The sequence below is a fragment of the Anguilla anguilla genome, chromosome 3 (genome assembly GCF_013347855.1).
Source record: "Anguilla anguilla isolate fAngAng1 chromosome 3, fAngAng1.pri, whole genome shotgun sequence".
Taxonomy (NCBI): Eukaryota; Metazoa; Chordata; class Actinopteri; order Anguilliformes; family Anguillidae; genus Anguilla; species Anguilla anguilla.
In genome coordinates this window covers 44,399,845-44,421,746 of record NC_049203.1, presented here as the reverse complement: position 1 = coordinate 44,421,746, position 21,902 = coordinate 44,399,845, and the positions used below count along the sequence as shown (strand labels likewise).

The window sequence follows — 21,902 nt, the reverse complement described above, 5'->3', positions numbered from 1 at the left end:
CTTTTATAGAGGCATTCGCGGACTTGTGGTTTAACCTTCGTGTAACCCTATTGATATTTATTGTTTCGAACTTGACATTCTCAACTTTTTTTACATAAAGTAAATACAGATGATGAATAACAAATAGAAACACAAAACAAGAACAAAATCTATGCTGGTTTAGTCACTGATTATGAAATATATATCTCCCAAAATATCATTTATTTTTAAATAAAACTTAAAAATGGATAAATTTGACCAAAAACCGAACATAATTGGTTAAACCAAGAACAAATATAGCATTTCAGGTAAGTCTGAAGTAGCTTGTACAGCTAGCAAATTTATTCACAATTCCAAACGTAAATATCAACTTTTATTTGTGCTGGTGCCTCTTTCTATGAGCACAGTCATCTCAGGTAACATGCACATAGGAAACAGTTTCAACCAAAAATATATATATTTTTTTAAAATGATACAGTCAGGTAATATACACACATACAACCTTTGGAGGCATAAGTTACCGTTCAACCCACTTTGGAGTCACTTGAAGTACATTTTCTTGCCTGAACAACTCAGTCAGAATGTGGAATGTTGCGACCTATTTTCCAAACATTAAGTGGTCTTAATTTTCTTATTTCGAAGTGTTGGAAAACTTTTCGTTAAAGTTACTAGTTTCCATAGACAAGCTTTCTTGGGTTGGGCCCATTTTTAAAGACATAACTAGTTTCCTTGCAATTAAAAATCTATACTTACATATTATTCAGAAACAAAACATTATTCTTTAACAATTTTGATAATGACACGCAATCTGCTGGTCACTAGACAGTTATGGTTCCCTAAACATTTATGAGGATTTTATTGATAAATATACTGTTTAAATCACTGTTATATATTTAGCCATTACAGTATACATGAGACAATCACAATAATGCTGTTAATGGAATGTGTATCCTTGGCAAAAAATGTAACAATCCTTCAATCCACTACTACACCTGCATGCAACATAAATGGTATTATGTGGATAAAAGAAAGTGGAACACTGCATTTTCTTTGCTACATAAATGTATAGTCCCCAACAGAGTTTAAAAAAAAATATTCAAAATTGCGAATAGATTTTATTTGGTGAATACCACATGTAATTTCTTACCATTTGTAAGCAGCAAATAATCCTTTTATGAATGGCATGCAGAAACGAAAGAACACTTGTTTGTTGAATACATCCATGTGACAATGTATTGGTTTGAATTACTAGACCTTGAATTGCATATTGGCAAAAAAAACTTAGAAAAGAAGGATATATTATTATTATTATTATTATTATTATTATTATTATTTGGTTACGCCATTTTAATAACGAGGAAAAATATGTAATTAATCTAATTATTTTATCTAAATTTTATATACAAAAAATGAAATGGCTCAAAAATACCCCTCCTATAACAGCTTCAAATTTTCTGACAGGAATCTCTCTTTTGAATCATTTAGTTAGCCTACATTTTAAAAAATGCATGAACAACACACTAAACATGGAACTTCTTAGGCTTTTTAAGTTTGTATCATAATAGCAGATATCAGTGTATTGGTTTTTTTTTTTTTTTTACATAATTTTTCTTTCTTGTTTTGTTGTTTTATTTATTTGTTGTATTAAAATTTAACAGATTTGTTTTAATCCATGAGGAGTTGCGAATGCCATTATAGCTAGGAGCCATTGTAAAACCAGCAGGTCATGAGGAACTTAGAAAAGTTCTGTCAAAAGGCCTATCTAAATTATCTAAAATAAAATATTTTAAATACCCTTCATCGCACTTAAAAATATTTACGGGCAAATTGAAAAAACTAGAAAGAAAGAAAAAACAGTCGGAAAAACATACGGCCCCTTTAACTTTTGATCAGTCAGTTGGCATGAAAGCATAAGGAGGGATTTTGCTTCATAAACGAACCAATCGAATATCAACGGAAACGCGTGTATTTACATCCTGGGTCACAGGCAATGTTGTGTTGTCATCAAACATGGCTGCCCATGACCACTTGTCTCTCTGCCTATGCGACTTAATAAGGTAAATTCCATTTTTTGTGATACAGTCTTACATCTGAAGCTGTTATGTGAAAAAATAGATTGCTGGAGAAGATGAAATATTTGAAGTGGAGAGTTGTGTGAAATTTAGACTATAATAATATACTTGTCATGCTAGCTTCTTGTACACTCGCTGTTGATTGTATCGTTAGCTGTGATAGCTAAGATTTGTGGTGTCTTGAGAATTGAATGATGTTGAAAGTAGACAGGTCTGTAGGGGATTCAATAACTGCCTTTTGCCTTAATCTGTTGACTCGTTGTTAAAACACAGAAAAGCACTGGCAGAAAGTTATTATTGTTAGCTAGCTAACAACCAGCCTACTAACTAACTCAAATTATCACACGTATTAAATTAAAAATAAGAATTCCAGATGAAGACGCTGCCCCGTTACTAGGCTTGCTAGCTAGTTCTTGTTACCAGTAGTGAGAGGGGAAGATTTGAGGTGGGATTCAATTTTTTGTAGGTGCAATTTTGATTTTGATTATGCATGGTGGACGCAGTGAAAAATAACGTAAACAAGTCACGGATTCTTCACGATAACAAGACATTTTACTACAACGTTAGCTACCCGGTTGTACTTCATTGTGTCAGGTACGATGTTTTACGTTTCTTTTAACGTGTTTGCCTTGTGAGTGTCTAATTCGCATATCTCCTGCAGGTTGTTGTGGACGCTGCTTCTGCCATGTCTGTATCTATGCTTGGTGCTGACTGCAATCCTGGTTCTCCTGGTCATCGGGGTCAGAATGTGGCTACAGCGGGCTAGGAGTGCACGGCGGGCCCGAGAGAGGTCCCCCACGGTGGCGTTCTTTCACCCGTACTGCAACGCCGGAGGCGGCGGGGAGAGGGTGCTGTGGTGCGCTCTCAGGGCATTGCAGAATAGGTAAAGGTGAAATGCGGGGGGAAAAAGCAAAGCTTAAAGCACTGTATAAATGAGCAAAGCCCCTCTCTGTATTATGACGCTTTTGCTTAGTGTTGCAGTTGTATTCATTAAGAAACAAACTGGATTTAAAAAAACTATCAAAGAATTATACTTTAAAGTAACATTGTCATAGAAGCTTGAAATGAATCCTTTTAGCCCGTGGTTCCCAAACATTGAAGCCGTTCTTATGTTTCTCTGCTTTTTTGATATGCTTAGTTCTTATTTTCTAATGTTCTCATATGGTCACATTCCCCTGTGTTGTAATATTCCTGTGCTGCCGCAGGTACCAGGACTTCTCCTTTGTAGTGTATACCGGTGACCAGGGCGTGACAGGGGAGCAGATCCTGAACGGAGCGCAGCGCAGGTTTGACATCAGGCTGCCCAGGCCGGTGAGGTTCGTGTTCCTCAAACACCGCCTCCTGGTGGAGGCCGCCGTCTATCCACACTTCACCCTGCTGGGCCAGAGCGTGGGCTCCATCTTCCTGGGCTGGGAGGCGCTGACCGAATTCGTCCCCGACGTCTACCTGGACTCCATGGGCTACGCCTTCACCCTTCCGCTCTTCCGCTACCTGGGCGGCTGCTGGGTGGGCAGCTACGTGCACTACCCCACCGTCAGCACAGACATGCTGGCTGTGGTGCGCGAGCGCAACCCCCGCTTCAACCATGCCAACTTCATCTCCAGCAACCCGGTGCTGAGCGCGCTCAAGGTGGTGTACTACTGCGCCTTCGCCCTGCTCTACGGCCTGGCCGGCTCCTGCAGCCACGCGGTGATGGTCAACTCCACCTGGACCCTGGGCCACATCCTGGCCCTGTGGCGCGCGCCCAACCGCACCAGCGTGGTGTACCCGCCCTGCGACGTGCGCGCCTTCCTGGACGCCCCGCTGGAGGAGGACGCCGACAGGAAGTGCCACCGCCTGGTCTCCGTGGCCCAGTTCCGCCCGGAGAAGGACCACCGCCTCCAGATCCGCTCCTTCCGGAAGCTTCTGGACAGGAGGGGGGCGGGGCCAGAGCGGGAGGCGCTGACGCTGGTGATGATTGGCGGCTGCAGGAACGAGGAGGACGAGGAGCGCGTGCTGATGCTCAGGGGGCTGTGCCAGGAGCTGGGCGTGGCCGATAGGGTGGAGTTCAAGCTCAACATCCCGTTCGAGGAGCTGAAGAGGGAGCTGACCGGCGCTACCATCGGACTCCACACCATGTGGAATGAGCATTTTGGAATTGGTACGCTAGCTGCCTCCTGGCACATCACTTCCTGTTAGAGTGTGCTGAGCAACCTAGGATAAGTCTGATAACCAGACTTATCCTAGGTTGGTCTTATCCAGTTGGCTTTTTTGTTATTTTTATTCGATTATATTATTTACTCATATTCATTTTTGTATATATTTAATAAATGTATCATAAACATTAAATTTATATTATGTTTGTAAACCAGATGTAACAGAAAATGAGACTCAGACTATTCTTGACTCAAGCTTGCAGAGAAGGGACATGAAGGCTACTGCACAGTAATTGTCACACAGAGAAGGGGTCTTGGTAGAAAGACAATAAATTCTGATTGGAGGTGTCTGTCATTTTTCCTCATTCCAGACTGATGGGATGGGGCTAAGGCATAAGATATAAAGGGCTCCAAACCCTTTTAGTCCCTGTTTCTAACCTCAGAAACGGACACTCTTAGCATTTAACAGCCTTATCTGGCTGAAGCACTCCTATTAACACAACTGCACTTCCTCTTTTTAGTGCTAGAATTTATGCTTGTTCCTTTTTCTTGAATCAAACCTTGCCAGGGCTACTAATTGTCTGAGGATTAATAGAAAATCTATAAGGAGTTGTGCTGGCAGCGTAGAAGAATGATAAGGGAACTTGAACTTAGTTGTAATTCCCAGGTGAGAAGCTTAAGTCCACTTAAGCACACTTGAGGTACTTAACCTGAATCGCTTCAAGAAACAGTCAGATGAGTAAATGAAAAAGATTTTTTTGTTTTATATATAATATACACTGTATGTATATATATATACATATACATATATATGTATGTATGTATGTATGTATATATATGAGTAAGCTGTCTGCTAAATGTGGATGCACTTATTTCTCTTTGCCGCTTGTCCTCATTGTCCCCTGTGTGTGCCCCCGCCCTCAGGTGTGGTGGAGTGCATGGCCGCCGGAGCGGTCATACTGGCCCACAAGTCGGGGGGGCCGAAGCTGGACATCGTCGTGCCGCACGACGGCCAGCCCACGGGCTTCCTGGCAGACGACGAGGACGGCTACGCCGACGCCATGGAGCGGGTCCTGGCGCTGACGCCCGCCGCCCGCCTGGAGATCCGCCGCAACGCCCGCCTGTCCGTCGCCCGCTTCTCCGACCAGGAGTTCGAGGCCTCCTTCCTGGCAGCCACGGAGCCCCTGATGGCCAACCTGGAACGGTGAGGGGGGTGGTGGGGGGGGGGGGGGCGTGGCGTGGCCGCCCCTCGTCTTCCAATGCACTTTACTGTCTCCACACACTTAGTCCTGCCCCCCCCCCCCCCCCCCCCCCGTTTCGTGTATGCAATGAAGTATGGTAGAAGCTTGTCAGTTGTAGTGTGTGTTCTATCTCATGCCATAGTGTGTCAGGCAGACAAACTTGTGACATGTCAATTTGCTGACCCTGCAAAAAAATATTTTAAAAAAAGAAATCTGCCGAGCATTTGCTTATTCATTGGCCATTGGAAGTACTGTGTGTGCATCTGGTTTTTTAAGAAATGTGTCTGGGGAACATGGAAAAGGGAAGTTTCCCCACAAACATTAAAAAAATTTCAAAAAAGGAATTTCATTTTGAATGTATGCTTAAAACAGAGATTCCCAAGCTGTGGGTTGCCGGAGGGGTGGTCCTTGGATGATAAATATAAAAAAAATTCCTGTATATAATACACTTTTCACTGATATTCATCCCAGTCAAATGTAATACTCCACATGGTACATGCACTACGCTAGTTACAATGCAATTGGTTTGTTCATTCCATGTCATCATGCTGTATTGTAATAGTGGGTTGGTCACAGAAAATGTGTTTGCTCATATAGGGTCACAGGCTCTGAAATGTTGGGAATCTCTGGCAAACTAGGAACTGAGCAGTTGGTTACGATTGTGATGTCATGGTTTGTTCCTTATTTGGTGTTCTATACTCCAAGTCTATCATTCCTAATGTACAGTCAGAAATGTTTTTTTTTTCTTTTTTAATAAGTTGTTTTTGTCATGTCTTATCACTGGAATAAAAATCCATTAAACTTGGTTTATACATCCAGTGAAATATTTAGTCAGGGTCATTTGTACATTGTTTTATTTCAGTTTTCTTGTGGGCCACTGGTGAATACAAGACTTTATTTCTTATGCAACAAGCAGTTTTATGGTAATGGAGCACTGGGTGGGACGTAAAATGTGCAAACTGCTCACCAAGGAGTCCTACATATTGTACACAGTCAACGGCTATATTAGCTTGCACACCGCTGATACAAATATGGTTTTCTTCAGGCAGCGATGATCATGGTTCATCTTTGCATGCTATTTGAATTTGAAGCCCAGCCTTGTGTATTGCTAACCTGGTGGGAATCCTTGTTTCAGCACATGGAGGCTTCTCACCTCTTTCCGTGTGGTTTTTGTTTTCCTTTAGAAGCAGGTGTCAAGCAGAAAAGGCTTTCAATGCTTGACTTCCCCTTTCCTCCCCACTTCGGTGTGCCCGGTCATGCCCATGATGCAGTTCTCATCCTAACTTTCATTGTCAGTTTGCGAGAGCGCAGACAAGCGTGTGCGGTCCTCCAAGCATGATGTCACCGCCACTTTTCTCTTCGTGCTGCGGTCTACAAGTGGGGCTTGTACCGACGTGAGTTGGTTCTCATAAAATGAGCCAGGGTCTGTCTGCAGACTGGCCTAAAGGTTCTTGGTTTCCAAAGGGGTTCATCGCCCATGTCAGAAGTAGATGATGCTCCTCTTCTCTCTCTCTCTGCTCTCAAAGAAACATGCCCACACTGATCACAGTTGTCTTCACAGTACCCAAAGAATGGCAGTTCCGTATTCTATGAAAATAAACGGCTTCTCAAAAATAAAAGCTTGCAATATTTGTTTCGTAAACAGGGCTGTCCGAAGTCATGGACATCTAAAGCAGATGGTAATACATTGGGATATAATAAAGCCAAAATGAGAATGTCCTAAATGGAAAAATAGAAACACACTTAGAAAAACCTCAAAACAAAATCTGTATTAATGTATGACAAAATTAAATGTAGGCAATATTGATTTTTACAGTTTTATTTTTTGCTAATATAGGCACATTTTAGAGGTATAGAGAGTGCAGCAAGACCAAGAGAGAAGAACAGCCTGTAACCTGGGAATAGGGCGATGGGTCAGAGCCTCATTGTCAGGATCTGGGGTAGGACTCAAAGGCAGACTCAAAAAATCAGGGAAAAACTTGGCGGTTTATTATCAAACAACAAAGCAACAGAATCAGCAAACAGTCTCGTAAACCACAATCCAGGCGAAGGTCGAAAATCCAAAAACAGTCAGAGTACTTATCCGTGTACAGAGCTAAGAACAGAAAAACAGGCAAGAATTCGAAAACCGAAGCAATAGTAATCAGAGGAGTCAGGCTAAATTCGTAAACGGCTAAAGCGGGCAAAAGTCGAAAACCAGGAAGTACTACTAGACATAGGAAACGGCTTGAACGGCACTGAGTCACACAGAGGCACGATCTGGCACAGACTAACTGAGCTAACAGAATATATAGCTAGAGAAATGAGCAAATGATGAGTTGCAGGTGGGGACTTGATTGAATAATTCGGCTGAGGCAGACAGGCAGGAATGGGGGGTGGAGCGTGGGTGGGAACCAGGAACTCTAGGAATCTGAAACAAAAGCAAACACCATGCGTGCACCCACACACAACTCATGCATACATACAAAAAACAAAAAAGGAAAACACAACGGAAACTCAGGCAGACGTCCTGACACTCATGGGAAAAGAACCTGCCCCCTGTGGAAAAGTAGCTGAATAAACCTGCTCAACAGCATGCTCCCTATCCTGTTCCCCCTACTTCATTCTCTGTATCCCCTTCCCCTATTACCTTGCCCTATCCCTCTAGCTCTTTATGCCTCCTGTTTCCTACCCCTACTCTCTGCTCTTTACCCCCTTCCTTTATTTCCTATTTCCTGTCCCCTCTCCTGTACTTCACTTTTCCATTTCTCTCCTCTCTTCTCTCCTCGTGCTTCACACATTGCTCAGTCACTACAGGTGCACTGTCACACAGACGATCTTTGTTTGGCGAAAAAAGCCCAAGAAAAATGTGCTTAAAAAAGACTTGCATCAGGGTCCACACTGATGCAATCAGCCAGAGTTTCCCTCGCATACTTTTCCATATCTACAGCAGGTACAGTAAATGAATTACAGGATTTCCAGGACCAAACCAAGTGACCTTGAAAAGACATCTGGCTGCCGTCCAGTCCATCTAAACACACATAGAACAATTCCAGGTAGTGAATGTGTGTGTGTGTGTGCGTGCAATTCCCCTCCCACACACAGTGACCTGGCTCTATACTATAGTCAAACAACCAGCCCGGAGGGACTGAGTGGCCTGTTGAAAACAACATATTCTTATGTGAGTTATTACTATTTTTAATTGTGTGTAGTAGTTCAAAAAAGCAACAGGGATGGGTGCGATACACAGCAGAAGCATTTCATTACGTACTAGCAGTGGTTTGACTGGCATTGGGTGGGGCCAGTGATGAATGGGGAGAGGAAAAGACGAGACTGTGACCACTGCCTGCCCCTGCCAACGCTGCTAGAAACTGTACTTGAGGGTTCATGGAGACATAGATACTGCACGACACTGAGTGTTATACTGACACAAACATCTAAGTACTGGTACACACAAATGTCAGGAGACACACACACACGTGCATACATGTGCGCACGCGCACACAAACAAATAAACACAGATGAACATACACACACTCTCGACACCTGCTTTTTGTTATTATGTGGAGCACTTTTTTTTTTTCGTTGCCAAATTGGTTTTGGAGCAGTGAGAGCAGAGAGCACAGCTTATTGATTAATAAACAATTGAACTGAACATTTTTTGCCTGCCTATCTGTTTGACTGACAGTTTTATTGATCACTGAGATAGCATTGACTTGGAATGAAGTTGGTTCAATGTAAAAAAAAAAAAAATAAATAGCTTTGATTTAGTAAACTACTTTTGCCATGTTGCTGTAGCTTAGCTTGCTATATTTCTCTGGGGGTAGCTTCAGTGTAGTGAAGCTTCATTTCATGTAGAGTAACTGGTAGCTTAGCTCACTACACTTTCCAAGTAGCTTGCCCAACACTGCTTATTCTCCCTCTTCCAAGTCAATGTAACTTTATTTATAACACATTTTTCATACACAGTGGCAATTCAAGGTGCTTTACAAAGATTGGTCTTTTGACAGGGCTCCCCAAAAAGACCATCAAAAAGCTTAAGCTTATTGAAAATGAAGCTGCTGAGTTCTTACAGGGACCAAAAGGTCAGACCACATTACCCCAATTCTTATGTCATTACACTGGCTTCCTGTCAGTCACAGAATTGAATATGAGGCAATGCTGCTTGTTTATGTTTATAAATCAACAGATGGAGTGGGACCAAATACATTACAGACATGTTTAAGGAGCACACTCCTACCAGGCCTCTCAGGTCAAGTGGGAGTGGGCTGCTAGTAGTGCCCAATGCCAGGGCTAAACTTGGTGGAGCAACCTTTAGTCACTATGCTGCGCATCTCTGAAACAGACACTCTGTCGATAATAAAAGTAGCCTAATCCTCGAAAATTTTTAATCAGGACTCAAAACCACACTGTTCATGGATGCTTTTAGTTAAGTTGAGTTATTTGAGTTCTTTAAAAAATGTTTAACTTATTTTAAATCTTGTTTTTTTATCTGCACCACTATTTACTTATTCATTGTTCTTATAAATCTTTTCATCTTTGTAAAGCACCTTGAATTGCCACTGTGTATGAAAATGTGTTATAAATAAAGTTGCATTGACTTGGAAGAGAGAGAATAAGCAGTATTGAGCAAGCTACTTGGAAAGTGTAGTGAGCTAAGGTACCAGTTACTCTACATTAAATGAAGCTTCACTACACTGAAGCTACCCCCAGAGAAATGTAGCAAGCTAAGCTACAGCAACATGGCAAAAGTAGTTTACTAAATCAAAGCTTTTTTTAAATTTTTTTTTTTACATTGAACCAACTTCATTCCAAGTCAATGCTATCTCAGTGATCAATAAAACTGTCAGTCAAACAGATAGGCAGGCAAAAAATGTTCAGTTCAATTGTTTATTAATCAATAAGCTGTGCTCTCTGCTCTCACTGCTCCAAAACCAATTTGGCAACATAAACAAAAAAAAAGTGCTCCTCATAATAACAAAAAGCAGGTGTCGAGAGTGTGTGTATGTTTATGTTTGTGTGCGTGTGTGTGCACGTGCGCACATGTATGCACGTGTGTGTGTCTCCTGACAAATTTGTGTGTACCAGTACTTAGATGTTTGTCAGTATAACACTCAGTGTCATGCAGTTTCTATGTCTCTATGAACCCTCAAGTACAGTTTGTATTAAGCTGAGGAATACAGTGACACTTGATGTAGTTTTGACCAATGAAACATACTACTAATCTACTGAACTAATGGTATTTTTAAAAAATGAATTCTGAGTCAGTATGATTCATGCTAGAAAGCATAAAATAAACATTACTGTTATAATGTTATAATGATTTTTATGAATGAAGACATCCATTTTTGTTGGTTATTACATAAGGCTGTTTATTCCAAACGCGGCAAATTATTACAAAATGCGGGTGTTATTACATAATGAAGTGAAAATCTATTACATTTTGTCGAATTACTACAAAATGTGACAGATTATTACAAAATGCGGGTGTTATTACATAATGAAGTGACAATTTATTACATTTTGTTGAGTTAGTACATAATGCGGTGTTATTACATAATGCATTGTCAAGCCCCCCCCCCCCCAGAACATTTGCCTGTGGGAATGTCAAATCAGGGAATGGTCATTTCTAGTTTTTTTTTTTCATTTTACAGAGGTTGTTTACAAACAAGTGCACCAGGATGTGTGGTGAAAATCTTTATAATTCTGTAATTTTATTCCAAAGAAAAAACAACAAAATGTTCAAAAAGATTCTTAAAATAAGAAATTATGGCAAGAGTAAAATACAGACGTTATACATTTAACTTGAATCTTAAACATTCTTATTTCAAGATAAGCAATCCCAGCACAAATATAGTTTTTCTGTTAACAAAATAGTTTATTTCTGCAGTGTGTTTTCATTAATACAAAAAATGAAACTATTAAACCTAAAAAATCCCCAGGGCTAGCGAGATTTATGTGCACTTAAAACAGCTACCTCCAGTTTTCCTACGATTTTTTTGCAGCAGCATTTCTGAATTTCTGTTCATTTAGATAATCTAAAAATATATATCCACAAATTTCTTTAACCTGGTTTTCATTACATCCCCAAACTAGCTGTTAGATCCAGAAGAGAAAGGTAGAGATGAGGAAAATAGAGAGGATATACACATGGAAACTTTTGTTCACATACTGTATATATCTGTCCGACTGTATATATTGCTAAAAGATAAGGAGACAACTTTACATGAACAAAACCCATTGCTAAATGTAACTGCAGTATATATTGCTAAAAGATAAGGAGACAACTTTACATGAACAAAACCCATTGCTAAATGTAACTGCAGCACATTACAAAAAAACCACATGTCCCATCATTACCTGGACACTCAGCTGATCAGCAACATCCCAACACAAACAACACATTTAACAACAAGAGCAGAATCAGATGTCTTTGACTGGAAGCGGACGACACCATAATTCGCGGCTCACAGATCGTGGTGACCACTCCAAATGTGTTCTCGAAGTGGATGATCTTGTGGCAGATCTGCACCTCGCGCTTCTGCATGCCTGTAACAAGGGAGACAAATTACACTTGCAGAAAAGCATGCGCTACAAAGTACTGCATTACCTCAACTCAATCAACGTGTGTGCATGTGTGTGTGTGAGAGACATTTTCTTCAATTGAGCATAGGCACTCCTGCATACACTGCCTAGTTTCAGAATTGTGTAGCTCACTAATCACTAAATAGTAAGCAAATCCTATTAAGACTTGAACTGATCAGGAAGTACAGCTGTAGCACATCTGTTGGTCCTGTGTTGTCCGTATAGTGCTTTCTCTTGTCAGTGAAAGACGCAACTCACCCAGTACAGTATCTCTGCGCTGCAGCCTGTAGGTCTCTTTGCCGTAGCAGAGGCTGCGGATGAAGTATCCCAGGTCTACACTGTCCACACGCTCAGTCACCATCATCTGCTCATGGACCACATAGGACTGTGGCAGGTACATCCCAGCCTGGTGAAGTGAGCACACAGACACGCACACACACATGCAACATACACACGCACACACAGGCACACACACATGCACACACATGCAACATACGCACACGCACGCACATGCACACACACACACACACACACGCAAAATTTTAAGCAGAACTTCTTTTCTACATTAAAAAAAACAAGCATGTTTAAAGAATTTAAGTATGAAGCATAAAAAGTACTGGCATGATGAAATAACCAGTGAACCAAAATACTTAATGGGGGACAAAAAACAAAAATAGCAACTAGGCTACACCACAATTGTTAATGATACTCTACAGAGACCCAGCTGTCTGCTCTCTCTCGCTCTCACTACCTTGTAGTTGTCCAGAAGTTGCAGAAAGTCCTTGGGGGGCATGACGATGGAGGTGTTGAGGGGGATGATGTAGCACCTGTTCAGTTTCAGGTCCAGGTATGCGGTCAGCCTCTGCGAGAGAACAGCATGCTTTCACAAATATCCACTTAAACAGCTGAGTGTCCAGGCAGTAATGGGACCATTGGTTTATGAACACTGCACTGGGCAGAGCTGTTAAAAACAGATTTGTTTGAAACAATCAGAGTAGTGATTGGTTCATAATATGGTGGCTCCTCCCATTGTTAGTGTCATAAATCCTCAATCCACATATAAATTCGAGTGAAGTGCCAGTAGGCAAGGATAAGCAAAAATTCAATACATTTTATTTTTTTACAGGTAGGGAGGGAAGTGTGTCTCACCCTAGGGAAGTCGTGTACGATTTTGGCGGGGTCGCTGTCACCAAATTCAGGCATAGGTACGTCGATGAGCTCCACCTCATCGTCCTGGAGCACACGGATTGTCTCCTGGATGTCCCGCAGGCGGGATGGCACTGCCATGTCCCTGTCCCACACCATGAAATCTTCCTCAATGTCCTCACCCCTCACCCCGCAAAAAAAACAGCCGTTCCTGTTGCAAAGAACAGCACTGAGGACAGTCACGCCCACCCTCTCCCACAGCTCCGCCCACATTTTTTAAGGAGTGGCACAGTCCACGCTCTTTTCCTACTTTTCACTTGATTCACACAGGTAGAAAGCAGAGAAGGGTGCAAAGTTTAGAAAGAGCCATGGTGGAGATCAGATGGCATATGGCTGAGATTCAACTGCCCTGGACTGTGCCAGATGTCTCTATGAGCTCTGTCCACTTTTCATACGGAACCGCTATTACCCCCTCCCACCAACAGCTCCACCCACATAATCATATCATTAAACAGGTTTTACAGGAAAGCTTTTAGTATTAACGTAAACGGGAAAAGGAGATTTCTCTGTATAGGTGGATAGATCACCTGCAGAGCCCCCTATTTACCTTGGGCGCCAAGTACCTGTAGAGACAGACTCCACCCGCAACCACACCTGACAGCATGATGGCCAGGCCTAGGCACATGCACCAGGCCCTGCACTGCCTCCAAACAGAAACCCCATTTTCCAGCTCCTGCACAGAGACACACACACACACACACACACACTCGTCAGGGCCAGGAGCAGTGTGGACACAGTAATATAACACAGCATTTCTCTACATAATAACCACAGACCTGACACACCATAAATTGGACCAAAAATACAATAAGAAATAAATCTATAAAAGTTATTAAATCAATTCAGTATGGCATGCATCCAACATCTAATGGGTGTGTCATAGCTTAAATAAAAAAAAAAATAAAAAAAAAATATATACATATATATATCAGTTAACGTAAATTCATGTATAGCTTGAAATGTATAATTTCAAAACAAAAAAAGAAAAAGAAATCCAAGCTTTTGTGCCATAAGAGAGCAGCCAGAACATTACAAATCTCTGTTACGCTAATCATGTGCTGTACTGTCGCTGAAATGCCGTCATTCCTTCCTGTATAAAAGGCGCTGTGTCCAAGTTTAATTCATATCCATCCTTAAACCGGAGTTATCCAGTCGATGGAGGAAGGGGGAGACTGACTGGGAGAGACGGACAGAGGCAGGCAGGCGACCTCTTCCCCACCGTCAAGTGCACTAATCCAGGTGTGGATTTCCCTGGTTGGTAGCCAGTCACCTGAGGAAAACCTGGGACATTCTACTCATGCTAACCTGCACACAGAACCCTGACATCGCACACCGCACAGCGACCAGGCATCTGGAGACGGCCTTCCCATGCACCTTAGCTCTGCCTACCTCTCCAGTGTCCTGATACAAGACAGAGTGATTTCAGAAGTACAATATGACCAATCGTTATTAATATTAAATATTATTTCATAACCATGAGGTTGCCTGAGGCGTTAACAGTGCCCTACAAAGGACAAAGCCACTTCTGTTTTTATAATAAAAGGGTAAATTATCAGTTAGTGCCCCTGAGGTGTAAACTAAACCACACCTCTCAATAAAGCACTTCAGTCAAGTCTTGGCAGGTAGATGCCCTTAAAAAGGCATGCTAAAAGTTCTGAAACTGATTGGTTGAATTCCTGAATTATTGATAGGCTTAGTTCATCCTGAGAAACATTTAAAACAGATAAAGGAGTGACTCCTCAAAGGAATTTAGGCTGTGAGCCCAGTATCAGATATGAAACAAAATCTACTCTCAATGAGAAAAATAGATAAGATTCTGCTCTCACAGAACATGAAGTCCATTTTAAAGAGTGGTGTACAAAATGTGTCACAGGTCTGTGAAATGTCATTACTGGAAAATGTATTATAGAATGATTAAAGAGCAGCTCCTTTGTGATTGCACATGGTTACAGAATACTGTGGAATTCAAAGCAAACACAGTTTAAACATAACCACAGCTACACAAACATCAGGCACACAGACATATTAGAGACCAGATACAAGGAAACCTCTTAAATAGTTTGACCACCAAATGTACCAGGGCCCCTACTGCTCTCACTCCCTCCCTTCCTCTCCAACTCTTTTGTGCTTTCCCTCTTTCTTTTCTCTCTTCATTGTTTTGGTTTTTCCCTTTTTGCTTTTCTTTCATTAATGCTGCTTTCTTAATCAGAATGTTTTTCTCCAAAATATAGGTGGATGATATAGAAACAGTGCTGTTTGGAACTGATAGAGTAATAAAACAACATAATGTTTTGAAAGTACCAAGAATTAATGAGGTGATTTTCAAGTTTTCCCTAGTGTATTCTGTACATGCCCAGTGTGAACAAGTGAAGGTCTGGCTCTCACTCTCTGGGTGACTGTGGTGTGAGAGACATGTTCTTTTTGAGCTAAGTGGCAGCTCTGTGCATTCTGTGTTGAGTCGGATGTAGCTTGTTTACGGAGGAGGGCTATGTTGTTAAAGGGAGACTGTTGGCCAGGGCTCCACAGGAAACAGCCTGTCCGGCTGAAGCAAACAAGCAACACAGAAACAGAGAAAGAAAGTGCACAAAGTACAGAGAAGAAATAGCCTTGTAATTCGAAATGTAAAATTAAGAAAATCTGTCTTGAATCTTCTCAGAGGAAAACAGGTTGCTTTTCCTACTGAGTGACAGGAGATAATATGTGACATCAGCACATGCAACAACTTGAGGGACAAAAAATGAAAAAGATTTATATAATTAATTGAGACCCATATGTATCCCATAGTTATTCTAATGTAAATATATTTTTCTTTGCTGCATTTACGTATTCTTTTTCATTTCTCATATGCTTTTATACCATATGTCAATGTTTACTGGTCATGCCAATAAAGCAAATTTGGTCACAAACTTTCTCCACAGCTCTGACATCACAATGTCCAATACAGTACCTATTCAGCTCATGACATCAGAAACAACAACTCTACAACCGCACAGATAAAGCATAAGGCAGCGCTAAACCTTACGAGTGCCTGGGAGCACAACCCGTCAATTTAACTCTGGATGAACAAGCAAGACCAAGAGCCATGGACTCCTTTCCCAGGAAATGTCATTTACGATGAATGGTAGACTGTGCAGAATGAGTTCTACTTTCCCAAATGACGGAACCAGTATTCATTGTCATTGGCCAGATTGCTGTTCTCCTTACTCTCCTACTCCTCTCCTGTCCACTAAATTGCACTGTTTGTTCCTATTTAGTATTAAATGAAAAAAGAGGAACTAATAGCAGGTGCAGCTCCCAGCACAGGCTTCAGGCCCTTTAATATTACGCAAACCAGGTGAACAAGCCTACACATGCTGCATTATGCAACTTTAATCCTGTCCTCACCACTGCAGTTTTTCAGTGCCAGCCAACACTCCATTCTCGTGTGCAATTCCTGTTTACCATAAACCTGTACCTCCCATCCCCCCACGGCACCAAGAACCACCAAAATAATAATGATCTGTAAGAACTAAAGCAATAGTTTACTCAGTGTTCACACAATCTCTAAATAAACTGCTCAAAGAAAGTTTGGAAATTTGTGTTTGGTCGATCATATCCCTGTTGTTACTGTATTATTAGCATTGTATCTTATATCATTGGAAAGCCTGTTCATTTCCCTTTACAATGATGTCCCATTTGTAAGGATCATCATTTGTGGGATGAGCAGCACAGCTGATTATGTGGGTGGGGTCCCAAGTGAAATGTGTCAAATTTCCCTGTCAATGTCAAACAGTGTATTCTCCTGTTGGTATTGACTCTATTGTTTTGAGTTGTTTGGGGGATTGGATGATTGAACTCTCTATCAGTAACAAGGAACAAACAAGACATATTGGTAATTTTACGCTTTATTCATTGAGCAAACAGTCAGGAGCCTCAGTAGTGGGTGGAAGAACCATACGCAGCCACAACAGCCTGGCACCTCCTCCTCATGCTGGTCACCAGCCTGGTCACGCGTTGCTGTGGGATGGCATTCCATTCCTTAACCAGGATTCGTCGCAGGTCAGCCAACGTGGTTACGTTGGTCACTCTAGCATGTACAGCATGCCCGAACTGATCCCACAAGTGTTCAATTGGGTTGAGGTCTACGCTGTTGGCAGGCCATTCCATTGACATTGCGAGGGAAATTTGGCACATTTCATTTGGGACCCCACCCACATAATCAGCTGTGCTGCTCATCCCACAAATGCATGATCCTTACAAATTGGACATCATTGTAAAGGGAAATGAAAAGGCTTTCCAATGATATAACATACAATGCTTATAATACAGTGACAACAGAGATATAATCGACCAAACACAAATTTCCAAACTTTTTCTGAGGAGTTTACTTTGAAAATTGAAAAATGTTTCTGACTGCCATATGGTCATTTGAAGTTACGCAGGATTTTTAAAAATGCACGTACATTCAAATATACAAGTGGCAGCAATGAACAGACTGTCAAGTGATGATAACGCATTGTAATTATGGTCCAAGTAGCGAGTACAACACTTGTGCATCCGTTTAACTGCTCTATGATTGCTGTCCTGTCCTAGACCGTTTAGGATGGGAAGGGGTGGACGGGCGGGGGGCTGGGAATTTACTCTAGTTATGGGGACAAACTGCACACTACCGGTAACTTCGCCGCGACAAATTATCATAACTCAGGGCTGTCCCCTACATCTTTATACCGGAGGGGAAAGTGCGTAAATCAGCACTTGCGACCTTGGTAGCTACTTTAAGTCTTGGAAAAGTTTTAGACTGGAGTGGTGTGTTCTTAATATTAGCGGCCATGTCATCGTGTTCATTTGTGAACAAAACTACAGACGGAACAAGCAAAGTTAAGCAAAAAAACAAAAACAAAGTGTTTTTCTGCAGTCTCTGGTCCGTTCCCAACATAGCCTAGGGCTTGCCACACCAGGTAACAGCACATTCTGTGAAAACATCGTGTGCTTCAAAGTACACATAACTGCTGTTTTGCTAGACATCGGTTGACAAGTGATGTGATAGTGTAAAAAAGCTGAATAAAAAACGAGCAATAGTTTGCTTCACAGTACAATCAAATATGAATCAATAATGTGCCAGTGGGCTGTAACATGTACATCCTAAATTCGTGCGCCATAGACAATTAAACCCAATAATTAACTAACAAAAATTTCCAAATGCATGCAGCCTGGGCTACCTTTTAGTGTGGACGTCAGACTTTTTTGCGAAATTTCAGACGAATAAGTCGAATGATTTTGGAGATCACTTTTCTTACACAAACGTTCACAATCCAGTTTGCATTCGGCATAGGCAAGATAGACTAAAGTAATCTACACACCCTGATTGGCTTTCGTGTATTTTCTTATGCATTAGGTTAAGCAGCTAGCGAACACACACCCATTCAGTTTTCTCTTGTATTTCATTTATCATTAAATAGGACTAATTTACTCCGTCAACCGTCTGTTGCGCGAATAGCCTTAATGCTCAACTTACCCTGGACTCTGGAATGAGGACTTCGCTATTTTCCACTTCTTTATTTGGCTCTTTCTGCCCCAGCGATGAATTAAATGACACTTTAACCATTGTGAAAACTGCGTGTTCTTTTATATATCAAATTGAACGAAGAAAATCTACAACTGCTTTCTTCTCAGGTTCCTCTGATTTCTTGTTCAACAGCTTTCTCTTTTCGCCCTCTGTTGTGCCTTAAACCATCACGCAGATAAACACTCACCGACCTTCGGTGCTATCCGATTACATCTAATACCGGAAAAACTTCCCCTTGTGACTGAAACCTTACCAGCAGAGGGTGTTATCTATGGAAACCAAATCCACGGGGAAATGACTTGTATCCTTTCCTTCATACAGATGATTTCAGTCGCCTCTTATTGTACATGAATTATTGGCATAGGCCTACACCCTTATCCAAGACACATGGCTTATGTCTATTTTAGCAGACATTTCACATGGTAAGCAAACCACAATAGCCAGAGAAAGGCAAAAGGACAGTAATACAAGTGCCAGTCACAATCATGCCTCAGGGCCTACAAGAGAGATAAGGGTCAGGAAGGAAAAAAAAAATACAGTTACGATGCCTTAGCAGAACCAGCAGATTTGACAGACAATCACATTCTTTGGCTCCAGACTAAACAGCAAAGTTCAGTTTGCTGTGGCACACTGTCAAAGCTTATTGGAAAATGGTTAGGTGTGAGGGTAACTAACAAAGAATGACAAATAAAAATATATAAAAAATGAATGTCGTTTATTTAAAAATACACATTTAACTTAATACCAACAATTCACATTAGACTCGGTGAATTGTGAAAAGGGCTGTTAAATATGCTTTCCTACTTTGAAAATAACTACAACGTTTTGAGTAAACCTGGCTGTTTTTCCTGTGTGGCTCCAATACTCCTGTTATGCTTTTCCATTACATTTTACAGCTCTGTCTCCTTTAGCAGGGCCATCCCAAAATGGCTGAAAGCCTTGTTGCCTTAGACATGCCAGGGGCAGAAACAGCTGTTCCTCTGGAGGGAAGTCCTCCCATCTGGTCCAAGCCCACCCTGTAACAGTACACAGTGTAAAAAGCAATGGCACATTTTCCAGACCCTGATGCTCAAACTTTATTTAATCATGTCAGGGAATGGCAAATTGAAGATATAATTTGCCAGGTAGTCATTTTCAGTGGCTATCTGAGGAATTATAAATGGGTAGCGAATGCAAGGAATGGTGTGGCCAGTCAGAGACTGTTCTTGTGGGAAACGGACCAGGTTATGGCATAAGCACTGCTACTCTCCTTAGAAGTGCCATAACATCTACAATGACCACAGCGCAAGTCAGAGCCAAAAATTTATATTGCATCCAAATGATTGGACCTCCTTAAGCACAGTACCCTCATCATTGAGTTGAGGCATTGAAATGCACGTGGTCCAGGAGGAAGACTGCTTTATACTGGCCCACCAACACCTCCAGCGACATCATAGTTTTCCCAGTCTACCAATCAAGGGTTACAGTAAGTCTAAATAAGAAGTCTGAAATAAGACACTTGTGTCATCAAAGCACTGACCTTAAATCAAGTTTTTTCTTACACTAGTACTTTCTCCTGCACAATGTTGTACCTTGATAAACATGTTCCAATGTCTATTTTTGATATAAAATGTTTATGCGACTAGTTGCCATTTACTGCACAAAAATGCTCAACTAGTAAACTAAGCAGTAAATCACAGAAGTGGAAATTTCACAGGTCAGAAAGTAAGTTCTACCATGTGTTTCTTCCACCCATGAACTCAGCCAGATGATATCACCAATTAGTTCTACCTCCTAGCTGAAGAATTGTGCTAATTGGCAAATCCAGGTAACTGGAACAAAATACTGGGGATGACTTTTACTTTCTAAACATGGATTTTCCACCTCTGGTAAATTATGGTTCGTGTAAACTAGTACACTTGCAAAATAATTCTCAACTTGACTAGTTTACTAGTTGAGCATATCTGTACAAAAAGACCCTCTTAAAACACCCATTAAAAACTGTATCGAGACGTAGGCTACATGTCTGAGTGCACAAAGACATTAAAAAAATACTCTGTATCTGGGACATGAGGTCTAAAAATAACCTTTATACCTTCATTTTTATCAGGTTCCAAATTCACAGGCTCAGCGGAACAGCTCCTGTCCAATTCGCCCTGCATAATGATGGTTACATAGTGGTAGTTTTCCGTCAGTTTGATCGAGTTCAACACCGATGCAAAGCGGACGTTTTTCAGGTGTATTCCCGCCTCCTCCAAAACCTCCCGAGCAGCGCACTCTTCCCACGTCTCCCTATAAAGAGAAAATTAAGCTACATAGCTCAAATAAATAAAGAAATCCATAAATACATTATTTCCCATACACAAGCCACTCACCCAAACTCTAAATGACCTCCAGGTAACTGATAAGTACCTTTACCAACCGAGCCTTTTCGCTTCCCCAGGAGTACACAATTAGGATTCAAAACATTATCAGTGACAAGAACGCCTACTCCAACGCCTGGTCGCTTTAGGATGCAGTTCTGCACCCCTGTCATCTCCGGGTAGTAAAATTGTATTTTAAAATTGAATATAACGTTTCATAATTTCACAAATTTAAAACCACCCCTCGCTTATATTAGCTGGCCTGCCTGTAAACATTTTAAGTTCACAGAACTGTGACATCCACTGTAGGCTACTGGAACTGGAAGAGTGCAACTCAAAACGATGTCGACAGTGAAAATGTCCCTCGTACTACTAGGTTCCGGGTATTAAAATGTCAATACATTAAAATGTGCGTTTTGAAAAATTATAATCCAGTAGCAATCGGAATATATTCACGTCAACTTGAGGAAATTATTTCCGCTCAAGACAGCTCTTTTGTCATTAAGCTTCACTCCTTGAACCAACGGTTTGAATACACAACTTTCATTGTGAAGGCTAGGTCAACACAATCTTTTCAGAAGATCAGTAAAACGGTCAGCATAAGTTCACAACGGCAATATAAACACTGTACATTTCATATAGTGATTTAAACATTTTCGAATGCACCCTAAGACTCCAATTTGTATTCACGACTTTAAAAGCTTGGCTGAGTTCTGTTGGTGACTGGAAAAAAACGGACTGAATATTGCTTCATTTAGCCCAACCTTTTCGGGACAGCAAAGGTGTCTTAAAAATGTCCAATAAAAATGTCATCTTAA

At 41.3% G+C, this 21,902-nt stretch overlaps 2 protein-coding genes and 1 pseudogene across 2 annotated transcripts; 1 reads left to right on the top strand and 2 right to left on the bottom strand.

Moving 5' to 3' along the window:
- Window positions 1–1,939: 1,939 nt before the first annotated feature.
- alg11 (ALG11 alpha-1,2-mannosyltransferase) lies at window positions 1,940–6,251 on the top strand. Its single transcript, XM_035411737.1, has 4 exons — window positions 1,940–2,036; window positions 2,713–2,934; window positions 3,257–4,191; window positions 5,111–6,251. The coding sequence occupies exons 1-4, from the start codon at window positions 1,990–1,992 to the stop codon at window positions 5,392–5,394; spliced, it is 1,488 nt and encodes a 495-aa protein (XP_035267628.1). The 5' UTR covers window positions 1,940–1,989; the 3' UTR covers window positions 5,395–6,251.
- Window positions 6,252–10,751: 4,500 nt separating this feature from the next.
- Window positions 10,752–19,303, bottom strand: LOC118222979 (annotated as a pseudogene).
- A 137-nt stretch (window positions 19,304–19,440) lies between these two features.
- On the bottom strand, window positions 19,441–21,828 carry nudt15 (nudix (nucleoside diphosphate linked moiety X)-type motif 15). Its single transcript, XM_035408979.1, has 3 exons — window positions 21,097–21,828; window positions 20,817–21,013; window positions 19,441–19,758 (listed from the first exon to the last, which is right to left on the bottom strand). Exons 1-3 carry the CDS (start codon window positions 21,255–21,257, stop codon window positions 19,613–19,615), a joined length of 504 nt encoding a protein of 167 aa, XP_035264870.1. The 5' UTR covers window positions 21,258–21,828; the 3' UTR covers window positions 19,441–19,612.
- Window positions 21,829–21,902: the final 74 nt, after the last annotated feature.

Coding starts and splice junctions, on each gene's coding strand:
- alg11 (XM_035411737.1), top strand. CDS start 1,990: ATGGCTGCCCATGACCACTTGTCTCTCTGCCTATGCGACTTAATAAG. Junction 2,037..2,712: donor TGCCTATGCGACTTAATAAG/GTAAATTCCATT, acceptor TATCTCCTGCAG/GTTGTTGTGGACGCTGCTTC. Junction 2,935..3,256: donor CTCAGGGCATTGCAGAATAG/GTAAAGGTGAAA, acceptor GTGCTGCCGCAG/GTACCAGGACTTCTCCTTTG.
- nudt15 (XM_035408979.1), bottom strand. CDS start 21,257: ATGACAGGGGTGCAGAACTGCATCCTAAAGCGACCAGGCGTTGGAGTA. Junction 21,014..21,096: donor GGAGGTCATTTAGAGTTTGG/GTGAGTGGCTTG, acceptor TTCTCTTTATAG/GGAGACGTGGGAAGAGTGCG. Junction 19,759..20,816: donor GGAACCTGATAAAAATGAAG/GTATAAAGGTTA, acceptor GTACTGTTACAG/GGTGGGCTTGGACCAGATGG.